Below are 22,343 nucleotides of genomic sequence, written 5' to 3' on the forward strand. Positions count from 1 at the left end.
TTTTTTTTTTTTTTTTTTTTTTTTTTTTTTTTTTTTTTTTTTTTTTTTTTTTTTTTGTGTTTGTGAAATTTTAACGACTTTTGTTTGATTTATTTTAGTGAAGACATTCATCTTCTAAGAAAGATTTATCTATAGTACTTTTCCATTCTAAAAAAATGTGAAGTGTTCGATCATTATGACCAACTTTTTTCATGTTTATGGATTCAAACCAACAATCAATAATGACAATGTACATAATCGAGCTCGGTTATGCTATTAAAATATTTCTTCTAAGCCTACCTTTTCGGTAGATCTTTACAAAGATTTCTTCTAAGCCTACCTTTTCGATAGATCTTTACAAAGATTTCTTACCTTTTCGGTAGATCTTTACGACTCACAAATTCATCGTAGGAGATTTCCATTTTCTTGTTTACAGGGTAAGCTGTAAGCTGGACGTCGTCGTCATTCACTAATGGAGTAGAGAAATTTTTGGAGATAATACCACTTGGAATTACTCTTTTATTGGCTACTGTTTGTGTGGTATGTCAATAATTTAGAAAGAAAAAGGGAAAAGAAGGAAAAATCTCGTGTCCCCAATATCTGGCTCTCTGCCTATTTGTTTGAAAGTGGGACCTCACAACTCACAGGCATCCCAAGGCCAATGGGAGAATCCAATGCGAGTGTGCCCTGAACTTGATTGGTATCGTCCAAGGGCCCTTGTCCTTTTCAACTGCAAGCCAATTTATACAGACAAATTTGAGAACATGGGGGAGCTATGGCGATCATGGAAAAACTCGAACCCAATGTATAACCAATAGCTAAATGACTTCAACAAATCTTCCCTCATCTTACAGATTCTTTTAGTTTGAATTTCCATCCACCAATAGTATCTGTCATATATAGTATTCAAAAAGAACNAAAAAAAAAAAAAAAAAAAAAAAAAAAAAAAAAAAAAAAAAAAAAAAAAAAAAAAAAAAGAGTATGATAAGAGGAAGTGGGCATGAGATCTTGATAAGGTACATTTGGCTTGATCTTCAACCTATGATTTCCTTTGCTACTATCATTACCTATTGGTAAATAAATAACAATAGTATTCATTATAATGTGTAGAGGAAAGAATAAGAAATACGATATCTCTACCGGAGAAAAGGGTCGAAACCCGACGATGATATTTGCAGGCAGCAGCATTCCATGAACATAAACCACTTGTAACAGAAGCTCAGCCTGCAGGATGTCATGACTCTAAAGAAAATTATGATGAGATTCATATATGAATAGGAATCCTCAGCAAAATTGCAAGTCCTAAACGTGTCGTGACTCACGTGGACACACACAAGCTACTCGGGAAAAATTTACAATCCCAAGAAAACAAATCATACAAACAAGTTTATTTGAGACGACATATTAGTTATAATGAATGCTTGCACACGGTGATGGTGGTGGATATGGTGTTTTCCATATAATTATCATCTACAAGAATTTACAGATGACATCCCAAATTAGCATTGGCGTGGTATACCTGCAGGAACACCAAAGAGACACCTCAGACATGTTCAATTCTGTCGACTCTTTTTCATTTTCATTCCCAAAATAAAAGTTTAATCCAGGCCTCAACATGTTACATCATGCTCAGGCCAATAGAAACTCGCCTCCGCACTAAATGGAAAAAACTACACTCAAATATTATTATGTTTGTTGTGAATACAGGCCAAGAAACGCACTCTAGTAGTTTTTAGCATAGATGTGTGGGTGCGTGCGTAACTGCCCACCATCATAACAGTGCATAAACCTGGACAAACTAAAACTAAACTGGAACTAGTAAATTCAGTCGTCTTTCTGATGCAAAACACTACGGATGTTATTATTACCATTCAGAGCAGCAAGATAAACACGCTTCTCTGGGAGCCCAATATCCGAAAGCAGCATATTTCCCTGCAGAAGAGAACAGTTGCCATAACTTATCCACATACATCACATTCAGATAGGGCGTTGAAATATTTAAAAGGGATTCAGAAAGGTCTCGAAGTTTTCGACATTGTCCTCGTTGCCTTTTAAGAGGCATGTTTAGTTAAAATCTCTGATCACTCTCCTATATGAATATGGTACAACGAAAGAGAAATCATACCTCTTTGGCCATAAACCTTCTGATATTACCAGCATAAAGCTTAGGATCATCCTTTTCTTCTTGTGATGGGACGTAGACAGGCAATCTTATTACCTCCAAGTGATTTACAAATTGACAGAGAAGAAGTAAAAAATGACGCCCCTGCGAATAGCAATTCAAACATATCTTAAAGTGGGGTCTTGAAACCTTTACAGTATAAGAATTGCAACCACAAACGAGTTGGTTCAACAATTTTAAGTAAAAGCAACAAACTCATACAAGGCTATGGGTTCAAACCATGTAGCTACTAAAAATGTTCAATAGTTAGAAATTACAACATCAAAAGTAAAGTAAAAAGGTTAAGTAGTTATCTTGTGGGATTAGTTAGGTGGTAAACAATCATGGTTATCCTGACAAGAGGGGAAAAATCAGTTGTAAGCCATTAGTAATTTAGATTAAAAGATAGATAGATTATTTTTATACCACTCAAGCTTCTAAATGTTCCAATTACCAATCGAACATGCAATAGTTCACTACTAAAAAATTCATTGAAAACTTCTTACATCATTATACCAGAGTCTGGTAGTTAGCTCATAAGAACTGTAGGCCTTACGAGAAACTTCACAATCAGAATATTTAACAGATATACTCAATGAATTATAGCATTTAAGAAAATAGTACTGCACCACCCAAATGGATGATGTTACTTTCACTTAACTAATTCTCTTTAAAATATTTTAAGAAGAAAACTTCAAAGGAAAAAGTAAAATAAAATAGAAAGCCTTACTCCAGCCATTGATTCCCAGGCCAAACTAAATCTCTGATACGGATATCTTAAAATCAATGGAAGAACAGGAGCTTTCGACAAAAATGCCCCCGTTTTGAATGGTAGGAGATACTCCCCATTGGTAGTTGTTCCTTCTGTAGAAAAAATAATAACATATAAAACAACTTGGACAATTAACAAACACATGCAAAAATGTTAATATAACTTTATCGGTGTTCATATACTTTTATTGCTAAATAAAACATGAAATTTTTTATTAGCTTGAAAGCTCACCTTTCAAGATAATTATTACTCATTAGTCCTGACCTCTGATAAAGGAAGCAGCAATTTGGCCACAATAAAATGTACACTCTTTAGCAGTGATAATTGGCAATTTTTAATAACCATCATTCAAATCAGTGCACCTTTATATTTAATTCTAAATTTTAAAATGGGAGATATTGGAGATTTGTTTTTAAGTTACATCACTCTTATATTAAAATATTCTAAACATGTCCTCTTACTCAAAAATTTTCATCTATCTTGCTCGCTAATTTTGCATGTCAATCTCTGAGGAAACCTACATTTTAATCATTCCATAAAAAATCAGACGCCAAAAGAATAAGGCTTTTTGCCCCAGCAGTTCTTATCCCCTCATGTACAAAATTATAGCCGAAGTTTTGGCTGAAGAGCTCAAAAAACTCTCCCCTTCATTTCCTCTTCCCAATGTCCTTTCATGGAAGAGAAACAAATTAATGATTCTTGTCTAGTGGCTAATGATCCTATTGATGATTTAGTTAAGAACAAAAAAGGACATTGTCTTCAAGTTTGACCTTGACAGAGTTGATGGAACTTCCTTTTTGCAATTTTGGAGACCAAAAGGTCTTAGGAAATGGACTCTCACCATCAAGAGCAAATCAAAAGAGGATCCAGACCCCCCTTCCCTTTGCTGTTGCTTTAATGTGGGGATACAATGTTGTCTAGATTTCTCACCTCCAATTTGCTGATGACAAATTTTAGGAGTTTTTGGATCTAAACAGAACCCTCTCTAAAACAAAGCTCAATGGTTGTTCCTAATAAACCCTTGCCCACATGTTTAATTGCTTTGGTTGTCTATGGAGGAGTGGCCCCGTTCTTCTTGAGGCTTATGTCTAAATGTCAACCCTCGCAAAGCTTTAGGAACTTGATCATTGAAAGAATTATTTGCAAGCTTGATATGTGGAAGAAAACTCTTCTCCCGTAAGAGAAGTAAGCTCACCCTTATCCAAGCCATCCTCCCAATCTTCTAGCCTTACCAAACGTTTCTTCTCAAAATGCCAAGCACTGTTAGAAAGATCCTAAAGAACTACCGCATATAAAGGTGGCTTCCATCTTATTCTTTGGCACAAAGTTTGGCCTCCCTATCTCTCAAGATGGCGTCAAAACTGGAAACATTGAAAACAAGAATTTGGCTCTCTTCTCTAAATGAATTTGGAGATTTCCATGAAGGAAGTCTTCCTTTGGCACAAACTTATTGCTCTGAAGTATGGCAGTGAAAGAAAAAAAGGTTGGAGGACTTCTTTACCCCCAACATAAAATATAATAGAGGCCCTCCAAAAATTTCCTTCATCCTGGAAAACAGAAACGAAGTAGGATTTAGGAAGATAGTTGGATAAGAATTTAGGAAGATAGTTGGGTAAGAATTTAGGAAGATAGTTGGTGGGCTCCTGCCCTCTTTCAGCGTCTTTCCCAAGACTTTATAATCTCTCTAATGGGAAAAAAACTCAGCACCGACCAAATCTGAAACAACCACTTGGGCAAGAATTTTAGCCTTAGAATAGATCTTTACGACCTTGAAGTCCAAGAATGGGTCCCTCTCAGATGATAGCTGGTCTTGAAATTGACTTTCAGGCACAGGCAACTCCTTTAGCAAGTCTTCAATACGAATCTCCCCATTCTCAACCTAAATCACTGCAAAGCTATTTGAAAAGGCCTTTGCCAAAAGGGTGGAGGTATTTGTTTGGGGAGCTCTCTCTTGTTTGCATAAACAATCGAGACAAGATTCAAGTAAGTGCAGAACATCAACACCACCTCATTTTTCACTTTCCCCAAAGCTTGGAACTTCTGGAAAGCTATCTTTGGAACCTTCAATTGGTCTACTCCGAAAAAATGACATTGACTCTTATTTTGGAAGGGCATCCATTTGAAAAGGAAGTCGAGATTTTGTGACTCACTTTCATCAGAATTTTTTTTATGGACCTTATGACTTAGAAATAGTAGAGTTTGTCTATACTAAGAGATTGCTTTTAGCTTTTTAATCTCTCATTTTTGGCCACTAGGTGTAAGTGAAATAATTCCTTCGGTAACTACTCTATTAATACATTTGACCCTTGGAAGGACTCTCCCCTTGTTGTTCCGTGTCATTAAATCTATTAAATTTTCATAATTTATTTTATTTTATTTATATAAAAAAGGTAATTTGCAGGGCTAAATAAAAGAATTATTATTATTATTTTTTAAACAGTTATTAGTTCAGGCATTTTGATTCTCTTAGGTTAAAGGGGCAAGCATAAAAGACGACATTAAGAAACCTGGAAAAAGCATCATCATGGGAGCAGAGCTATTCTTCACAGCTTCTCGAATTCTTTCACTCACAACACCTATAAACAACAGTGTAATAAGTATCTGGAGACCAGATGCAGAATTAAAGATGAACATTAGTTGAGAAACATTTTGTGGGACTAATATCCTCGATTGAACTCTAATGCAACGATCATGCAATATTGAGAATTTGCAGTAAGATTGTGTAAACGATGATGGTTTCCTATGTTATCTTGAAACACTTCACTAGCCCAAATGAGTGACTAGATAGCCAATAGTATGAACGAGTCTCTCTAAATAAGTTTCAAAAAGCAACAACAATCAAAAGAAAATGTCAAAGATGATTGAAAGTGAGAGCACGACGCACCTGAAACACCCTTGGATTCAGTTGTCTTTGACTCTCGTTGAACATAAACACAGCCAAGGCACTTGCTGTCACAAACAACAACAGGTAAACTTAAGAGCTATAAAACATCAAACAGGGCTAAATTTTTGGATTTTCCTCTAAATTTTAAAGCTAAATCGATTCAATGAAACAAATATTTGGAAACTAGAGATTGGAAGATGTACCCAAAAGAGAAAAATTCTTACCTGATAATACCAACTAGAGGAAGTTTAGCCACTGATCTCTTCAGCCAAAAAGAAAAAAGAAAAAAAAAGAAGAAAAATTGAGGATCAGAAAAGCCAACCCAAAGATGAACTGAACTGTAAAGTCATACATATTGTCAGTATAATTATGCCAAAATTTGTTTGAACAAACCTTAGCAACAAAGCTGGGAAAGGAAGAAGACATATGATACAAAATATCCAAATATGATACATGGTTGCTGATGATAACCCCCGGTCTTTCAGACTCTTGGGAATTCTCTTGCCCCTCGTTCTAAACATCAAAGAAGAGGTAAAAACAAATAACAATGAACACCAAAACAAGCTCAAAGATCAAGAGGTGAAGATATGTATGAACTGACGAGGCATACGAGAAAGCAGAACCGAACAATGGCGGAGTCTCAACTTGGAAAATATAAAAGCACACCTCGTTAGTTGACTTGTTCTCATTCGGTGGGATTCGATTAACTTCCGAAATCCAATAAAACCCTAACACGAATAACATAGCTCTGGACACGAATCTTCCAGACCAAACAATCACGGACCTCCTCCATCCCACCATATGCGCGTAATCCTCCTGCTCATCCGTCTCCCTATTTGGATCATAAAGCAACGTACAAATTCTGCAAATCATGTAATAGAGAAACAGCAAACTCATTCCAAAAACCACTCGTATGGGAACGATCGTAATGAGCGCCATTCCGAGCAGCACCTTCTCCATCCACGGCAGCTCCCCTCGGCCCATGGTCCCGTAAGCATCTCGACGTGAAAACGGAGCATATTTGAGGTGGATATCGTCGGAATCCTGGTCGGCGACGGCGCCAGAATCGGGGTTCAACAATGGGCGATCATCCCTGGCAGAGGATTCATCGGATGCGTTGGATTGGGGTGGGTCGAACCTCAATTGCTGGAGCTCGGACGCCATTTTCCCTCCCCCAAAAACGCGAAATCGTTCCGATAAAGCTTTTCTTTGGTTCGCTTTGCTAAGCTCCTCAAGAACTCAAGACTACGATTGCGTCGTCACAGCGATTTTCTTTNTTTTTTTTTTTTTTTTTTTTAATACTTAATTCGCCAAATTATTAAATTATTAAATTATTATAATATTTTTTGCTTTTTTTTTTTCTTTTTTTCCAGAGTTTATCTTATTAAATTAAAAACTAATTTTGACAACCATTTTATTTTCTATTTTTGGCATTTCGTTTTTTTCTTTCATCTTTTTAAAGAAAATAATTAACTTTTTAATCAAATTTTAAAACAAGACAAACAGAAAAAAAAAATGTAAACAATTATTGGTTTAATTTATACAAATTAAATATTAGTCTTAAATTATTAAAATTTAGCTATTTTTATAATAATATTTAATAAATAAAATTATTATTATTATTTAAAATTATTGAGATCTATAGTGAAGACTTTTCGACCAGCGAGGAATCGCAATCTTACTGGAAAAATACTTAATTAATTAAACGTTTGGGCCCACTGTTTGAGCTTCGATTGGGTGCGGCAGCACTCACAGTTAGAATGTGAGCCTGACGCTGTTCTGACCGTTTGATTTTAATCGTGCGCACCAATTGATATTTATTTATTTTATCAACATGACTATATTTTTCTTTCTTTTTTGTTATTTTACAATTTTTTTATTATTATTATATTTATCATATGTCATATTTTTTCTATTATTATTTTTAGTCTCCACTCATTTAGTTCAATTTGTCGTTATACATAATTTTTATACATATTATATAAATTAGTTTTTATTATTTTATTAATAATGTATTATACTTATATAAGATTTATATATTCATAATATACTTATTATTAATAAAGGTAAATTAAATTAAAATTTAATTAGTTAAAAAGATTTTAAAATTTTGACTAACGAAAACAACTCGAATCCAATACCCTGAAAACCCAAAGATTCCTCCACAAGGTTCGTTCACGGAGAGTGAGTCGAGACCTAAGATCAGGCTGAAAGGCATAGTCGATGGACAACAAGTGAATATTTCGGTACTATCCCTTATTGGTCCTAAGGGACGGAGGAGGGTAAGTTAGCCAAAGATGGTTATCGGTTCAAAGATGCAAGGTGCCTCTGTTCTTTCAGGGTAAGAAGGGTAAAGAAAATACCTAATGTTCGAGTACCAAACTCAAAAAAAAAAATATATATATATATATATATATATATATATATATATATATATATATATATATTTATTTATTTATTTATTTATATAAAATTCTGAGAGCACTCGTATGAAATACCAAACACAACTATTCGATTATCAATGATCTTATTATCAGACGTCTTAAATAAAAGATCCAACCAAACCATCTTCGACCCTAAGAGTAACATTGAAATTCTTATGAAAGGTCAAGAAAATATTGACCTTAAAATCACAATACATCAATGTAAACAAGCTAAAAAAAATATGAACAATCGTGAAGATCTACTTGGTGTTTTTCTAGTAGGTTGCAGCAGCTTGTTACAGTAATCAAATCGAGTGGAGAGCTCAGAAATTCAGCAGAATATCCCATGGAAGAAGATGAAATGAACAGAAACTGAGACATGAGAATCCCAACAACTCCCATTCAGTGCTCAAAATTCAGCAAATTTTTCAATAGAATTGAAAAGGGGAAAGATCATGGAATGTAAAATGAAAGAACCCAGAATGAAGAAGCAGAAAACTACCAAAATGTTGATGAAACCAGGAATGATGAAGCAGAAAACTACCAAATGTTCATGAAACCAGGAATGATGAAGCAGAAAACTACCAAATGTTCATGAAACCAGGAATGATGAAGCAGAAAACTACCAAATGTTCATGAAACCAGGAATGATGAAGCAGAAAACTACCAAATGTTCATGAAACCAGGAATGATGAAGCAGAAAACTACCAAATGTTCATGAAACCAGGAATGATGAAGCAGAAAACTACCAAATGTTCATGAAACCAGGAATGATGAAGCAGAAAACTACCAAATGTTCATGAAACCAGGAATGATGAAGCAGAAAACTACCAAATGTTCATGAAACCAGGAATGATGATGTGAGATCTCACACCGGTTGGGAGGAGAACGAATCGTTCTTTATAAGGGTGTGAAAACCTCTCTCTAGCAGACACATTTTAAAAATCTTGAGGGAAAGTCTGAAAGGGAAAGTCGAGGACAATATATGCTAGCGGTTGGCTTGGGCCATTACAAATGATATTAGAGCTAGACACCGGATGATGTACCAGCAAGGAGGCTGAGCCCCCAAGGGGGTGGACACGAGACAGTGTGCCAACAAGGATGCTGGGCCTCGAAGGGAGTGGATTGAGGGGTCCTAGACATTGATTGGAGAAGGGAACGAGTGTCAGCGAGGAAGCTAGACCCTAAAGAGAGGTGGATTGTGAGATCCCACATCGGTTGAGAAGACAACGAAACATCCTAACCTCTCCCTAGCAGATGAATTTTAAAAACCTTAAAGGGAAGTCCTAAGAAAAAATCCAAAAAAACAATATTTGCTAACGGTAGGCTTGGATCGTTACAGATGAAACAGAAAACTACCCGAGGTTGATCAAACCAGGAATGATGAAGCAGAAATTTACCGGATGTTAATCATATATCTGAGGCAAAGATTAGAATTGCTACTACATATTGATCATATCCAATTCATAACATATCAAACATTGATTTGAACCTAAACAAATCAAACTCAAACTTGAAATTCATTAAAAAGAATGAAACTTGTCTATTGGGCTCATAACAGAAACTGCAATAACTCCTTCAAACAATTCAAATTCATTCAACTTTTCATAAAATGTGCAATTTTATCCAATGTAAATAGGTTGTTCTCTAAGAAATTACTCAAACAACCAACAGAACTCCAAATATTTCATGCTTATATGCTATTAAATCCATCATCTAACTAGGAGAGTTTGATTCAAGGAAACTAACCAATCCGAACATGAACACTCTGGTAGGTGCCATGGATCTTCATACTTCTGCACAGGAAAACAACATATATATAATCACATCAGAGAGCTTCCCCTGGATAAAAATGGCAGCTACCAACAAGATAAACTGAAGGATTTTAATGGTAATGGCTGTAGAACCCATGTAGAGATTAAACTGAAATCTTACAGTTTCAAGCTCTCAGATCTTTTGGGATCAAATTCCCTGTAAACTATGCTTTATTGTATGATTAGTTTCAAATGATCTGTGAAAGAATCCCAAATAAACAGAAAATTTAGCCTAGTAAAATTGAAACCTATCTCAGCATGATATCCAGTTCTTATGGGTGCTAATCAAAGCCGAGAGAAGCCCAGCACAAGATAGAAAAAGCGGCCCTGAAAGCCGGCCATTCCCATCACGAATGTCAGCCAACGCCATGAATCCATCGGCGAAGTCTTGAACGATCGAAAGTTTCTTCATCAATTTCTTCGCCTGCAACTTCTTCATCTTCTCTTCCTCTACCCGATTTCCATCTCCCTTAGACACCCCAATATCAATACTCGCTTTCAAGCACGCCTCGTCTTCAACAATCTGATTGAAATCCCTAAATTTCAACGAAATACTCCCAATATAACCAATAAATTCCGCCCACGCACTGATCTTCTGCAAACGATTCGAGTATCGTTTATCAATCAAACCAGCTTTAACCAACCAAATAAACTGTTCGATGAAGTAATAAATCCCCTCTCCGCCATACGCGACGATCGCGAGCACAAGTTCTTGGCTCGATTCAAAATGCGAGTTTCTCAAAGCGTTGAGGTCCTGCACGAACTTCCCAAGGCGGAAGGCTTTACGGCTGATGCCGACGTTGGACTCGAAGCTCTTGAGACGTTGCGTGAGAGGAAAGGATTCGGGAAGGGCGGAAGAGGAGAGGATGATCTTGGTGGCGTACCTGGAGATTTTCAAGAGCTTGTCAACGCCGTCTCTCTTTGCGAGGTAAGCTTCGAGATGATTGAAGAAGTCTCTATGCTTCTCGGCTGACGACGGGGGAGATTTGGATGCCATGGCCGTGCTAGGGGCGGAGAGAATGGAGGCAGGAGAAATCTCTCCCAATTTGACCGGAGTTGTTGAATGAGAGTATCGGAAGAGAACCAATACGACGGCGTTTTCTAATCTCTTACATTGACTAGTTATGCGTGCCATGAGATTTCCCCATATGTGAAGTCGATAGGAGAGTGGTTTAAATTTGTGTTTTTCTTTTATTTTTTGTATTTTAATTTCACTAAATTAATAAAAATATCNAAAAAAAAAAAAAAAAAAAAAAAAAAAAAAAACTATTAATATTTGTTTCAAAAATAGGAACTTTTAATGGTGTTTTAAAAATACTTTTAAATTTTTAATAGTATTTTAAAAATACATTTGAATTTTAAAAAATTTAATTAATACCCTTCAATTTTTTTTAAAATATTTAAAAATACATAAACTTTTATTTATTTTTTGATCCCGCTTAAAAAAAGAACATCAAATGAGGTTATAGGGAGAGCATGCACTTCTAGGCTCTATCAATAAAAGCATATGGGAATCGAGAGTCTACGTTATAGGATAGCTAGCCAAAAAGTCAACTCAATACGACACCGATCATAGTACTAAAGTTAGAGAATTCAATAATTGTTATAATCAAAATAGCACGAAAGCTCTCCTAATTGAGCTAGACGGGCCATATTTAATAAAAGAACTAGACATTCACCCATCATGGGGGCTCAACCCACGACCGCAAGGTTAGGAGCCTTGCGCTCTACCAACTAAGCTAAACAGGCCATATAAAAATACAACATTTTGATCTCTTAGTCGAGTGACCTAACTAGTGCTTCTTGCACTCTAACAACTAAGCTAGACGGGCCACAATAAAAAACACAATCAACCTAATGAATACACTTCTCTTCACCAGTCAAAAGTATTTGAGCATTCGCCCACCGTGGGGCTCGAACCCACGACCACAAGGTTAAGAGCCTTGCGCTCTACCAACTGAGCTAGACAGGCCATATAAAAATATAACCTTTTAATCTCTTAATCCAGTGACCTAATTAGTGCTTCTTGTGCTCTAACAACTAAGCTAGACGGGTCACATAAAAAAACACAATCAACCTAATTAGTACAGTTCTTCACTGGTCAAAAGAATTTGAACCCACGAACACAAGATTAAGAGCCTTGCAGTCTACCAACTAAGCTAGACGGGCCATATAAAAGAAAACAATCATTTGATCTCTTAATTGAGTGACCTAATCTAATTAGTGCTTCTTTTCCAATCGAAGGCTTTAGAGCTTATAATGGGGCTCGAACCCCTTACTCTAACAACTAAGCTAGACGGGCCACATAAAAAATACAATCAACCTAATTAATGCATTCACCCACAGTGGGGCTTGAACCCACGACCACAAGATTAAGAGCCTTGTGCCCTACCAATTAAGCTAGACGGGCCATATAAAAATACAACCCTTTGATCTCTTAATCGAGTGACCTAATTAGTGCTTCTTGCGTTCTAACAACTAAGCTAGACGAGCCACATAAAAAACACAAACAACCTAATTAATGGTTCTTTGCCCCGTCAAAAGAATTTGAGCATTTGCCCACCGTGGGGCTCAAACCCACGACCACAAGGTTAAGAGCCTTGTGCCCTACCAACAAAGCTAAACAGGCCATATAAAAAATACAATCCGTTGATCTCTTAATCGAGTGACCTAATTAGTGCTTCTTCTCCCATAAAAGATTTAAAGTTTACAACAATTAAAAAATAAAAATAAATTTTCCCACTGTGGGGCTCAAACCCATGTGCTCTACCAACTAAGCTAGACAGGCCTACATAAGAAATACAATCCTTTGTTGATTAGAGTGACCTAATTAGTGATTTTGCTCCAATAAAATTAAACTCACCCACGAAGGAGCTCGAACACATAACCACAAGGTTAAGAGTCTTGCTCTACTTTATCGAGTAGACGGGCCAACATAATAAAAACAACTACTTTATCGAGTGATCTAATTAATGTATACAAAAATGAATGGGCTGAAACCCACAACAACAATGTTATGAGCCTTACGCTCTAGAGCTAGGCCTACAATGGGGCTCAAACCCACGACCACGAGGTTAAGAGTCTTGCGTTCTATCAACTAAACTAGATAGGCCTACATAAGAAATACAATCCTTTGATTTCTGGATCGAGTGACCTAATTAGTGTTTTTCTCGGCTAGATAGGCCTACTATCGGTTGGAGAGAGAAACGAAACATTCCTTGGTGTGGAAATCTCTCTAAGGACAAAACTTTCTTGTCTTTTATTACATTTTCAAATGAATTCATTCAAGGCGTGTGGTTGAATATGAAGCTTGTCGGGCTCTGCCATAAACATAGCCAACCTGCTCTCATGGCCCCCACCCCACCACAATCCTAATCCAGTTTCAGTTCCATTCAGTGGAAGAACGAAAGTAAAATGGTTGAATTGAATTGAATTGAAACAGTTCGGATGAGGAGAAACAGAGCAATATGTGTTCATATCAACAAGACAACAACCTCTTGATTACATGATACATATATCTACATAGTAATTGCTGACTTAAAATCATGTCTTGTAATGTAATAGCAACAAACTAGGAAAATCATTACCTGAAATGAAGTGAATGAAGCTCCCTCCGTCATAGATGAAGCTCTATAAAGTAAAGATTTTAACTTAAATTATATGAATGGAATCAGCTATGACATTCCCAGATAGACAATGAATCAATCAAAAGAGGGGTTTGCTTACTATATTGTTATGTTTTCGTAGATCGTTTCTTCTTTGGATTGGCTGTATTCTTAGCTTCAAGCCTTACTGCTACTACCAAGTGTGAGTTCCAAATCCTCCAATCCGACTTCATGGATCTTCTCCCCTTCCCAAGGCTTAACCTTACGGCCCAAGAACTCGAATTCACTTCCTCTTCCATTTTCCTTGATGAAGCCTCCCTGCAGATCATGCTGGTCAGCAGGCTTCACAAGGTTGAATGTGGGAGACGTTGGCATTGTCAATGTGGATTGGGGATAGGCATGGAGAAATGCCCATTGATTGGAAGCGTTGGTGGATGATTCAGACTCATCACATTCGTGGATCGTGGTGGGAGTATGCAGCTGAGGGCGAGTTGGGCTAGCAGGGGCAGATACTGCAAAGAAAGGGTAGTTCAAGGAGGAGAAGGATTCCTTTGCAGTGACCTCCCAATTGAGGAATGGCTGTGGAGTTCTTGAGGCTGGGGATGAAAGGGGAGGGGTCACAGGAGCACTGTTTGAGATTCTAAGAGGAGGAAGTGATCTGGGAATTGCTTGGCGAAGATACGGAATGAGGTTCGATGGATTGTCGGCGTCCAGACGGGACGGGCTCGGAAAGGAGGAGGAGGAGGGGCTGACTTGGTAGGATGCCATAGGGCTAGGGAATGAAGAAGACAATGGGCTTGGATTTTGGGAAGAGTAGGGCGTGATTCTAGTGGAAGTACCAACAATGTTCATTGGAGGTGGCTTGCATCCCTGAAATAAGAACAAGCACATCTCACCATTTATCATTTCATTTCACAATCAAACCAGAATCCAACAGATTAAACTAATCCGTAAAATCTCCTATCATTTCATTCACAACAGATTAAGATCGATCCACAAAAGCTCCTCAGTTCAAACTAATCCGTAGATTTTCAACTAAACCTCCTACTTCTTCGTAAAAACAAGTCAATTACAAGAATGAAATGCCATGGCGAAGTAATTGAAACGAACTAATCGAGTTCAGATCGATCCCAAAGTAGATTCCAGGACAGATCAATTCAAAATCAAGAGAAACACGAACCGTAACATAAATCGGCGATTCAGATCTACTAGAGCATTTCAAATCCAGCATTCCAATCACCGATCGAGCACTACAAATTAAGAAAGAAGAAGGGAAATCAATAGAAGAGACCGAAAGCGGAAGCGAGAACTAACCTTCCGATAAGTGGTTCCATCATCTTCGACAGTCCAACCAGCATCAGCACAGAGGGCTTTAAGGACCTCGTTATTGTCACAATGTTTAGGCAAGTTGAAGTTGCCCTGAGCCCTAAGGCCGGCATAAATCTTGGCCGCAATAGCTCTCCTCCGCCGCTCTCTGGTTCGATTATTCTCCCGCTCCCTCCATGACGGCTTCCGGCGGCAAGTGGAGGCAGAAGTAGCCCCGTCGGAGGTCATTTCCCGGCGATCTGAAGCGAGGATTGCGTGAGGGGTAGGGGTACTGAAGTACCCGGAAGAAATGGAGAATTTTACAGCGGGAAAAGAAGATCAAAGAAGATCAAACAAGAAGAAGAAGAAGACGACGACGGTTTGATTATCTTGTCCTTTGACTTTGGGACCCGCAAGATTGAAACAGTGGGGCCCTCGAATTGGACGGTCATTAAGAGTGCACGTAAGATCACCACTAACACGCGCGTGATGAGTTCTTTTTAATTTCATTTTTTTTTTCGTATTTTTCAAAATATTTATTTTACATTTTATACTTTTGAAAAATAACCGAGGTATACAAATTTTATTTTTATTTTTATTTTTATCAATAAATAAAATTTTAATAGAGACTAGTTTAGTAATAATTGATGGAAAGCATAAAGAAAAAAGTTCGAGTGTACCTTGGGTTTAAAGTATATATTATGTATTTGTTGAGTCGGGTTTATTTGAACAAATACACGATTTGTCGAAAATGCTTAAATTTAATATAAGTCAGATTGAAATTAAGAGTTTAAAATATTTTATGAATAAAAAAAAAAAACTCGACCAACCCAATCGAGTATGAATTTATTTTGGTTAGATTCAAATAAATAAAAATTTTATAAATTAAGTTGATTCATGAGTTACATCCAAAATTAAATCGAATTAATCAAAATTTATTGTTAATTTTAAAATATATAGTTCACTTAAACTACAATTATATATATATATATATTATTTTTATTCAAGTTCATAATTACTGTTTTATTATTTATTATTGAATAATTTTTTAAAATAATTAATAATTTTTTAATTTTTCTATAGAAATTGAGTGATAAATTCTAACTGAATATTAAAAAATAAATAAATAAATAAATATTTTATTAACATTTTACTTTTATTAAAAATAAAATTTTAAATAATTAACTTAAATTCCGAACCAATTCAATCAAAAACAATTTATAGTTGGATTAGATTGAATTCGAAGATTATTTGAATTGAAAATCTACAGCCCGATCAATCATATTGAATTTAAACAATATCTGCACTCGACTTAATCCAACCTACGAACCCGAACAATTATATTAAATTTAAATAATATATAAACTCGACCTAATCAAACCTACTAAAAAAAATGGAAATAATATTTTATAATTTTATATATGCATAGTTTAATGTAAACGATTTTATGAGCAAATAATTCCGACCGGGTGGGCCCACAATCACATGACATCCTTCCAATCTCATGAACCTGTCTCAAAATCTTCTCTAAGTGAATGTTATTTCTAAGTCAATGAATATAATTTAACATATAATTATACTTTTCCCAAAAGAAATGCCCAATTGATTAAATAAAAGATAACATATACGAGGAAATTAGGAGTAACTAGCATCGCAACTCGGGTTGATCTACAGATAATTAATAGGTTAGTCGATCTACCCCTAATAGTTTCATAACACAAAAGTGACCGGAGGGAGCGACCCTTGAATCGGCCGACTCTATGTGATTTCTTGCTCTGCTTTGACAAGTTCACAACTCAATGTAGAGACATTCTAATCATACCCACAGTGTTCGTGAGACACTGTTGAGTGTACTCACGCTCTACTGAATCTATAGGTATGGTAGTTGTCGTCAACGTAATAGAAGTTCGTCTAACAACTCTCTTCTAGCTATCTCGACCTACAAACATTAAAAAGAAAAAGAAAAACCTAACATACTAATGCGCAGCCAAATATTGGTCCTAGTCCTTTCTAAACATGGCTTTGGAAAATGACACATTACTTAATTTCACGCAACAAGCCCCACCAACCATGATCCCAAGCGCTCTACCCCCTTTTCATGAAGACAGATGCATGAACCTCTTAACAAATTCAGTTCTGTGAGGTTTTGAATTCTCTGTGCCTACCAAAAAATTGCAGCAGAAGGGGGGGAAGAGTTGCAGGGCTTACAGGGATTGCATAGCATGGCCATGGCTATGTCCTTGTGAAGTGTTGCGATTCCTGGAAGTGAAGGGGCTCGTTCCCCCAAGAAAGCCATCCGGGAGTCATCTCTCGAGCAAACAGTTCGATGCAGCGACCCAGCGTTGGCCCTGGTACGTACTCCTGCAGAAGCTCTGGATGGAAAGCAGAATGGTAGAACAGATGAAGGCAAAATTTCATTCCATGTGAGTTAAAAGAGAAGCATTGTTCATAGTGATACCTCCAATTGGTGGCTTCCTCGAGTAATCACCAGGAATGCTAATGATGACTTGATCTTTGGGTACGGTTTGCTCCAAAATTTTCAGGTCTTCAATGTCATCCTTAACTCACAAACATTTTAAAGAAATCAACATTCAGTAAAAAAATTTAACAAAATGGAACAGTTCGAACTAAATGCCATTAGCATCACTGGAAAATCATGCATAAAAGTGACCCTATATCAATTTTTTTACTTGTATTGTAATTTAAGTTTGAATCAAATTATGGATTTAGTTTATGTAAACAATATCAATATCCTGGCATGGCATGGCATGGTGTTACAATCGGCCTTGGCAGCGAATTGGGCGATTGTGTGGCACTCACTCTCAGAGTGAGTCAAGCCAACTTAGGATCGTGTCGCCTTCGGCCGGGCAACGAATGCTCAAAGCCTTTGACCCCAATTTGAGAAAAGGGACAGAGATTTTGAAAGCAAGGTTGAAAGCAAGGTTGAGAGAGATTGAAAGCGATATAATATGACATACAAGCAAAAGGCAACAACAACGGCTTAAATAACATATAACTTTTCGGGTAGGGAGAATTTGACAACTAGTCGCATCTCTCTATAGTACATTTTGAGGCGATTTAGGTCCAGCAGGCCTAGACATGATTTCGCCAAACGGTTATACAAAATCAGGGAGAGGAGTTGACAACTAATCACACCCCCCTATAGTACAATATGGGGCGTTTCATGTCTACCAGGCGTAGACATGATTCTGCCGAAACATCATACATTTAGAAAAAGCAAGAGGCAATTATACATCATAAATGCAGTAAAGGAAAGCGATAAAGTGACACAAGGCAAGGGTTTCGGCATGTAACGGGCATACGGCCATCGACACCACGCCTTGGACAAATATGACCGTGACACATACCAAGGTAGAATTTGCAAACAATTAGACAAACTAACTGGTATTTAATCTACATAAGCATTTGTTAATGACACCGAAGCACAATCCAAACTAAAAAAAGTTAAATTCAGAGACTAAATCCATTTATAATTCAACAAAATATACAGATTATCTGAATTTATGTTATTCATCTCATGATGGGCACAACATGCAAATTTTTCCCATAATTAAGGTAGGTAAGTTATTTCCTTAATCAATACAATTTTAATCAGTCTTGATACCTCACCGTGACAATAGCCCAAGAGAAGACATTCATACGGCCTGTGATGGAAGAGATCTAGATCACTTATCAACGAAGCATCCGCTTTGACCTGTAATTTGCAGGTACCTGAAGGTTAAAACAACTTGGGGAGAGATGCGGAAGGAAAGAGAAGAAAAGAAGAGGAAAACACAGACCTTTAACCAGTAAAAAGTGGAAATGTGTGTGACTCCCCATGAAGGAAACAATTCCAACTCGATAAAACGATGAAACTTTTCTCTGTTCGTCACCCACAAGGCGACCAGTGCTCCTTTGCTATGAGACAGTTTCTTAATAGGCAGAGCTAAGAAATAACGGTTTGGCAATGTTGGATACCTTGATGGTTAAATGGGGAATGCATTAAGTTCCCGTAAGTACAATACTGAATCATAGTGCAAGAAGGTACAGCAAAACCAGGAGGATACTCCAGAACTATTGACAATATCCCAATAGTTCTAGACGCATATTAACTACGAGATCATAAACTTCAACAATGCTCGATAGCAACAGATTTCGACATCGGGACGAAATGAATATACTACTGAAAATTGCATAAGAATAAAAAAATCACTTTTTCAAGGATAATATAGTAAGTTGTCGAGATAATATGACAACTATTGACAGTAATTTGTCGACAATAAGGATTTGATGATCAACGATCTATTATTAATAGGTTTAAATTTGACATGGATTAATCAAATCTCTACAATTCTAGATAATTGATCGACTCCGTCTAGGTTTGTTATTGACTAATTTCTCGTGATCTTTTTCCTATATTCATAAAATTTGCTTCTTAATTTACTACTACTAATAATCCATGGTGCACCGATTAAGCAAACAACCTCCGAAACTCCATACAGGTAGCATTCTTATACAGAGGTACATCTGAAGCTATCCTGAATGTGATTAGATCACCAAGAGTATATTTACGTTTACACCTTAAACTCTAAATGCATAGGGAGTCTAAAATCATCTGAAAAACGCTTGGTGATTTAAAATGATATGGAAATGAATAAGCTATAGCATACTTTGATTTTTGTTGAGCACTTCCATTTTCCCACGGTGGATCGATCACTATAAGACTGAAGCCAGAGCTAGCTGTAGCTGCATAGCAACCAAACATATAATCAGACATTTCCAGTGACAAGACAAAACAAACAGTGTATACACATATTCTTCCTAAGCCCACATGAAGCCTCACAAGCAATTTCTCTACATAAATCCTAAAATTAAAATGGGAAAACGATGACGTACGATGGAAAAACTGGGAGAGAGCTATAGCATTCTAATAAAATAAGGAGCAGAGAATTTAAATGACAAAGAACACATGTTTAAAAAGGAAGAACCAACTACATGACGTAATGTTGAGAACGATATTCGGCAAGGTGGTAAGTTAAGCAAGGATCAACAGAATTTACTGTTCAGAAAGTAAATAAATCGGGCCAAGGCCCCATTTGGTAACCATTTAGTTTTTGAAAATTAATCTCATAAACACTACTTTCACCTGTAGGTTTATCAAGTCAAGTTTTGAAAAAAAAAAAAAAAAGTACTTATAAGATCTTGTTTTTGTTTTTGAAATTTGACTAAGAATTCAAATATTTATGTAAGGAAACAAGCTGCCTTGATTTCAAGAACAGAAAACTAAACAAAATCAAGTTCAAATAGGCCTCAACGATCATTACTATTAGATATTACATAATTGAAATGCACAATCATTCGGAAAATAGACATAAAACTAGACGTCTAAAACACGAAAACACGCTGCCCTTACCAGGAATAAGATTGTGAACCATCCTCAAATCAGACTTGTACATGGAAACAAGAGAAATAATTTCATGTAAGATAAACTTAGAACTAAACCTAAAAATATTGGAAATGAAGGCATCTCAAGAGGTTCTTCATGAAAAACAACGATAGGTCTGCTTGGAAGAGAAGATCAGATCAACTTGCAAAATTAAAGAGGAAAAAAACAAAAGACCAGCAATAATTAACATTGTTTGGATAACAAATAACACTTATCAATGGAGCCAATAGAAAAATGAAAATCCTTAACTTTTTTCTTCATTAATAAATGGACCCAGAAATCAAAAACAGAAAAATGTTAGCCAAAGTAGCCACCATACCATGTAGAAGCAACTTTCGCGAGGCAATATATATTGATGATCAAGAAATTCAGCTTCAACCTCATTCAAGGTCTCATTGACAACCAGGTTATTAAACAAGGGAACTACTCTGTTCTTGAAAGAGGATCCTGAAGCAGACGAAGAACATATAAATTGTCATGAATTGTTACCAGCATGGATTTGCTTGGAGGTAGAAGAAATGAAATTCTGTTCTAATCCAAAGTGTAATTCGACTATAATGAAAATGTAACAGCATGAATCAGATAAATATAATATCCCTTCTGGAATTTGATGAACTACAACCTGCAACTTCACTGGATGGACTGGATTCAGGAAGTTTGAGAGTTATTTCATATAAAGGCGCCTGCCAAACCCCTCCGTGTTTGATCAATGATTGATGATCATTCGGCAATTCTACCCATCTGCTTCCTGCTGAAGAATCAATCTCACGGTTTAAACTGCCCATTACGCTCAACAGATCGGTAGCTTGCAATAACGACTCGTGTGCCATAAGCAACAAAGGCTTCGCCACCTGCAGCACATGAACATAGTAAAACATTTACCATTGCAGACATACAGAAACAATGCAACATCAAATTACAAATCAAAGAAACCTGGTGGCGTTGATCGGCAGCAAGTTCTTTCTCGTTTAAGCAGCGGGATTTCTTTTCCTTCCTCTTCCGCTTCCTCGCATTCAATAAACAATCCCTGTTATCCAAACCCTTCTTCACATGATCGAAGAATCGTCGGTAGTAACCAGAAGGAGAAACCCTAAACCGTAAGTACGAACGATTCAGAACACGAACTGGATCAACGAAAATGAAATTGGAATTCTGGAAGCGATAAATTCCAGACTCCAAAAATACAGAGAGTTCATCTCTCGCTAAGCGATTCTCCATTTTCACAGGTCCCACAGTCGCTGCCGCTCTCCGAGCGCACCGTCGGAACCCGACGGCGAACCGAACCGGTCGAACAATAAACCGACTGCTCGTACGGAACGGAGAAGAAGGTCCTGGAATTATTTTTTTAAAAGTCAAGATCTTTGTCTGTATCTGAATTAAAAATTTCAGATAGCGCCGACCTTTTCGAACGCCACGTCATTTTTATTGTAATTATTTTTAAAAAAAATGCTAAATTAATAAAGATATATATATATATATATATATATATATATATATAATTTTTAATTTATCTCAAAAATACATTTAAATTTTAAAAAGAGTTTGGATAATATTTTTAAATTAAAAAAAAGGCTAAAAAATCAAATTAAATAAATAAATAATCAATTTTTTAAGGCTATTCTCAAATGTGATATCAATAGTTTCCCATACAGCAACAATAAAAGTATTTTCTTTTTATTTTAAGTATTTGACAAAAAATTTAAAAAATTTAAAAATTATTTTTAAAATACTGAAAACCTAAATTAATATAAATACTATTAAATTTGATAATTTATCTTTAAAATATTTCTAAACTTTCAAAAATTTCGATATTACTCTTAAATTTGTTAAAAATTCAAAAAATTCAATTTAAAAATATAAAAATAAAAATGGTTGACTGTTTTAAAAATGCCTTTAAAATTTTAAAAGAGGGTTTAAAAAATTTAATTAATACTCTTATTTTTAAAAAATCAAA

The 22,343-nt window shown here is 36.2% G+C and overlaps 5 protein-coding genes and 3 non-coding genes across 16 annotated transcripts in view; 1 reads left to right on the forward strand and 7 right to left on the reverse strand.

Annotated features, from left to right (window-relative positions):
* Window positions 1-891, forward strand: part of LOC111798348 (deSI-like protein At4g17486) — a 5,119-nt gene extending 4,228 nt beyond the window's left edge. For both annotated transcript variants that reach the window (XM_023681425.1, XM_023681426.1), the window contains one exon: window positions 416-891. In XM_023681425.1, the coding sequence (XP_023537193.1) occupies window positions 416-427 (12 nt within the window). In that variant the 3' untranslated portion in view covers window positions 428-891. The remainder of the gene's footprint in view (window positions 1-415) is intronic.
* Window positions 892-1,006: 115 nt separating this feature from the next.
* LOC111798346 (lysophospholipid acyltransferase LPEAT1-like) lies at window positions 1,007-7,063 on the reverse strand. 2 transcript variants are annotated; one of them, XM_023681424.1, is made up of 9 exons: window positions 6,463-7,063; window positions 6,190-6,309; window positions 6,021-6,058; window positions 5,797-5,861; window positions 5,420-5,488; window positions 2,871-3,004; window positions 2,105-2,245; window positions 1,848-1,911; window positions 1,007-1,498 (listed from the first exon to the last, which is right to left on the reverse strand). In XM_023681424.1, the coding sequence occupies exons 1-9, from the start codon at window positions 6,958-6,960 to the stop codon at window positions 1,479-1,481; spliced, it is 1,149 nt and encodes a 382-aa protein (XP_023537192.1). In that variant the 5' UTR covers window positions 6,961-7,063; the 3' UTR covers window positions 1,007-1,478. The 2 variants fall into 2 exon arrangements, with proteins under 2 accessions (XP_023537192.1, XP_023537191.1); XM_023681423.1 differs by lacking the exon at window positions 1,007-1,498 and having other exon boundaries at window positions 1,530-1,911; window positions 6,463-7,062.
* A 1,302-nt stretch (window positions 7,064-8,365) lies between these two features.
* LOC111798495 (peroxisomal membrane protein 11A-like) lies at window positions 8,366-11,224 on the reverse strand. The gene is made up of 3 exons (XM_023681684.1): window positions 10,155-11,224; window positions 9,969-10,015; window positions 8,366-8,591 (listed from the first exon to the last, which is right to left on the reverse strand). The coding sequence occupies exon 1, from the start codon at window positions 11,166-11,168 to the stop codon at window positions 10,287-10,289; it is 882 nt and encodes a 293-aa protein (XP_023537452.1). The 5' UTR covers window positions 11,169-11,224; the 3' UTR covers window positions 8,366-8,591; window positions 9,969-10,015; window positions 10,155-10,286.
* Window positions 8,366-15,293, reverse strand: LOC111798494 (protein BRASSINAZOLE-RESISTANT 1-like). 6 transcript variants are annotated; one of them, XM_023681679.1, is made up of 5 exons: window positions 14,953-15,293; window positions 13,760-14,508; window positions 13,621-13,663; window positions 9,969-10,015; window positions 8,366-8,591 (listed from the first exon to the last, which is right to left on the reverse strand). In XM_023681679.1, the coding sequence occupies exons 1-2, from the start codon at window positions 15,190-15,192 to the stop codon at window positions 13,816-13,818; spliced, it is 933 nt and encodes a 310-aa protein (XP_023537447.1). In that variant the 5' UTR covers window positions 15,193-15,293; the 3' UTR covers window positions 8,366-8,591; window positions 9,969-10,015; window positions 13,621-13,663; window positions 13,760-13,815. The 6 variants fall into 6 exon arrangements, with proteins under 6 accessions (XP_023537447.1, XP_023537450.1, XP_023537448.1 ...); XM_023681682.1 differs by having other exon boundaries at window positions 13,621-13,683; XM_023681680.1 differs by lacking the exons at window positions 8,366-8,591; window positions 9,969-10,015 and adding an exon at window positions 12,991-13,404.
* On the reverse strand, window positions 11,933-12,005 carry TRNAK-CUU. Its single transcript has one exon. It is a non-coding gene; the product is annotated as a tRNA-Lys (tRNA).
* Window positions 12,371-12,443, reverse strand: TRNAK-CUU. Its single transcript has one exon. It is a non-coding gene; the product is annotated as a tRNA-Lys (tRNA).
* On the reverse strand, window positions 12,590-12,662 carry TRNAK-CUU. Its single transcript has one exon. It is a non-coding gene; the product is annotated as a tRNA-Lys (tRNA).
* A 1,227-nt stretch (window positions 15,294-16,520) lies between the features above and the next one.
* On the reverse strand, window positions 16,521-21,721 carry LOC111799218 (methyltransferase-like protein 2). 2 transcript variants are annotated; one of them, XM_023682671.1, is made up of 9 exons: window positions 21,323-21,721; window positions 21,012-21,240; window positions 20,709-20,836; window positions 20,357-20,390; window positions 19,614-19,689; window positions 18,744-18,921; window positions 18,569-18,658; window positions 17,402-17,501; window positions 16,521-17,315 (listed from the first exon to the last, which is right to left on the reverse strand). In XM_023682671.1, exons 1-9 carry the CDS (start codon window positions 21,605-21,607, stop codon window positions 17,176-17,178), a joined length of 1,260 nt encoding a protein of 419 aa, XP_023538439.1. In that variant the 5' UTR covers window positions 21,608-21,721; the 3' UTR covers window positions 16,521-17,175. The 2 variants fall into 2 exon arrangements, with proteins under 2 accessions (XP_023538439.1, XP_023538438.1); XM_023682670.1 differs by lacking the exon at window positions 16,521-17,315 and having other exon boundaries at window positions 18,574-18,658; window positions 21,323-21,698.
* Window positions 21,722-22,343: the final 622 nt, after the last annotated feature.

Source organism: Cucurbita pepo, chromosome LG07 (genome assembly GCF_002806865.2).
Source record: "Cucurbita pepo subsp. pepo cultivar mu-cu-16 chromosome LG07, ASM280686v2, whole genome shotgun sequence".
NCBI classification, from domain to species: domain Eukaryota; kingdom Viridiplantae; phylum Streptophyta; class Magnoliopsida; order Cucurbitales; family Cucurbitaceae; genus Cucurbita; species Cucurbita pepo.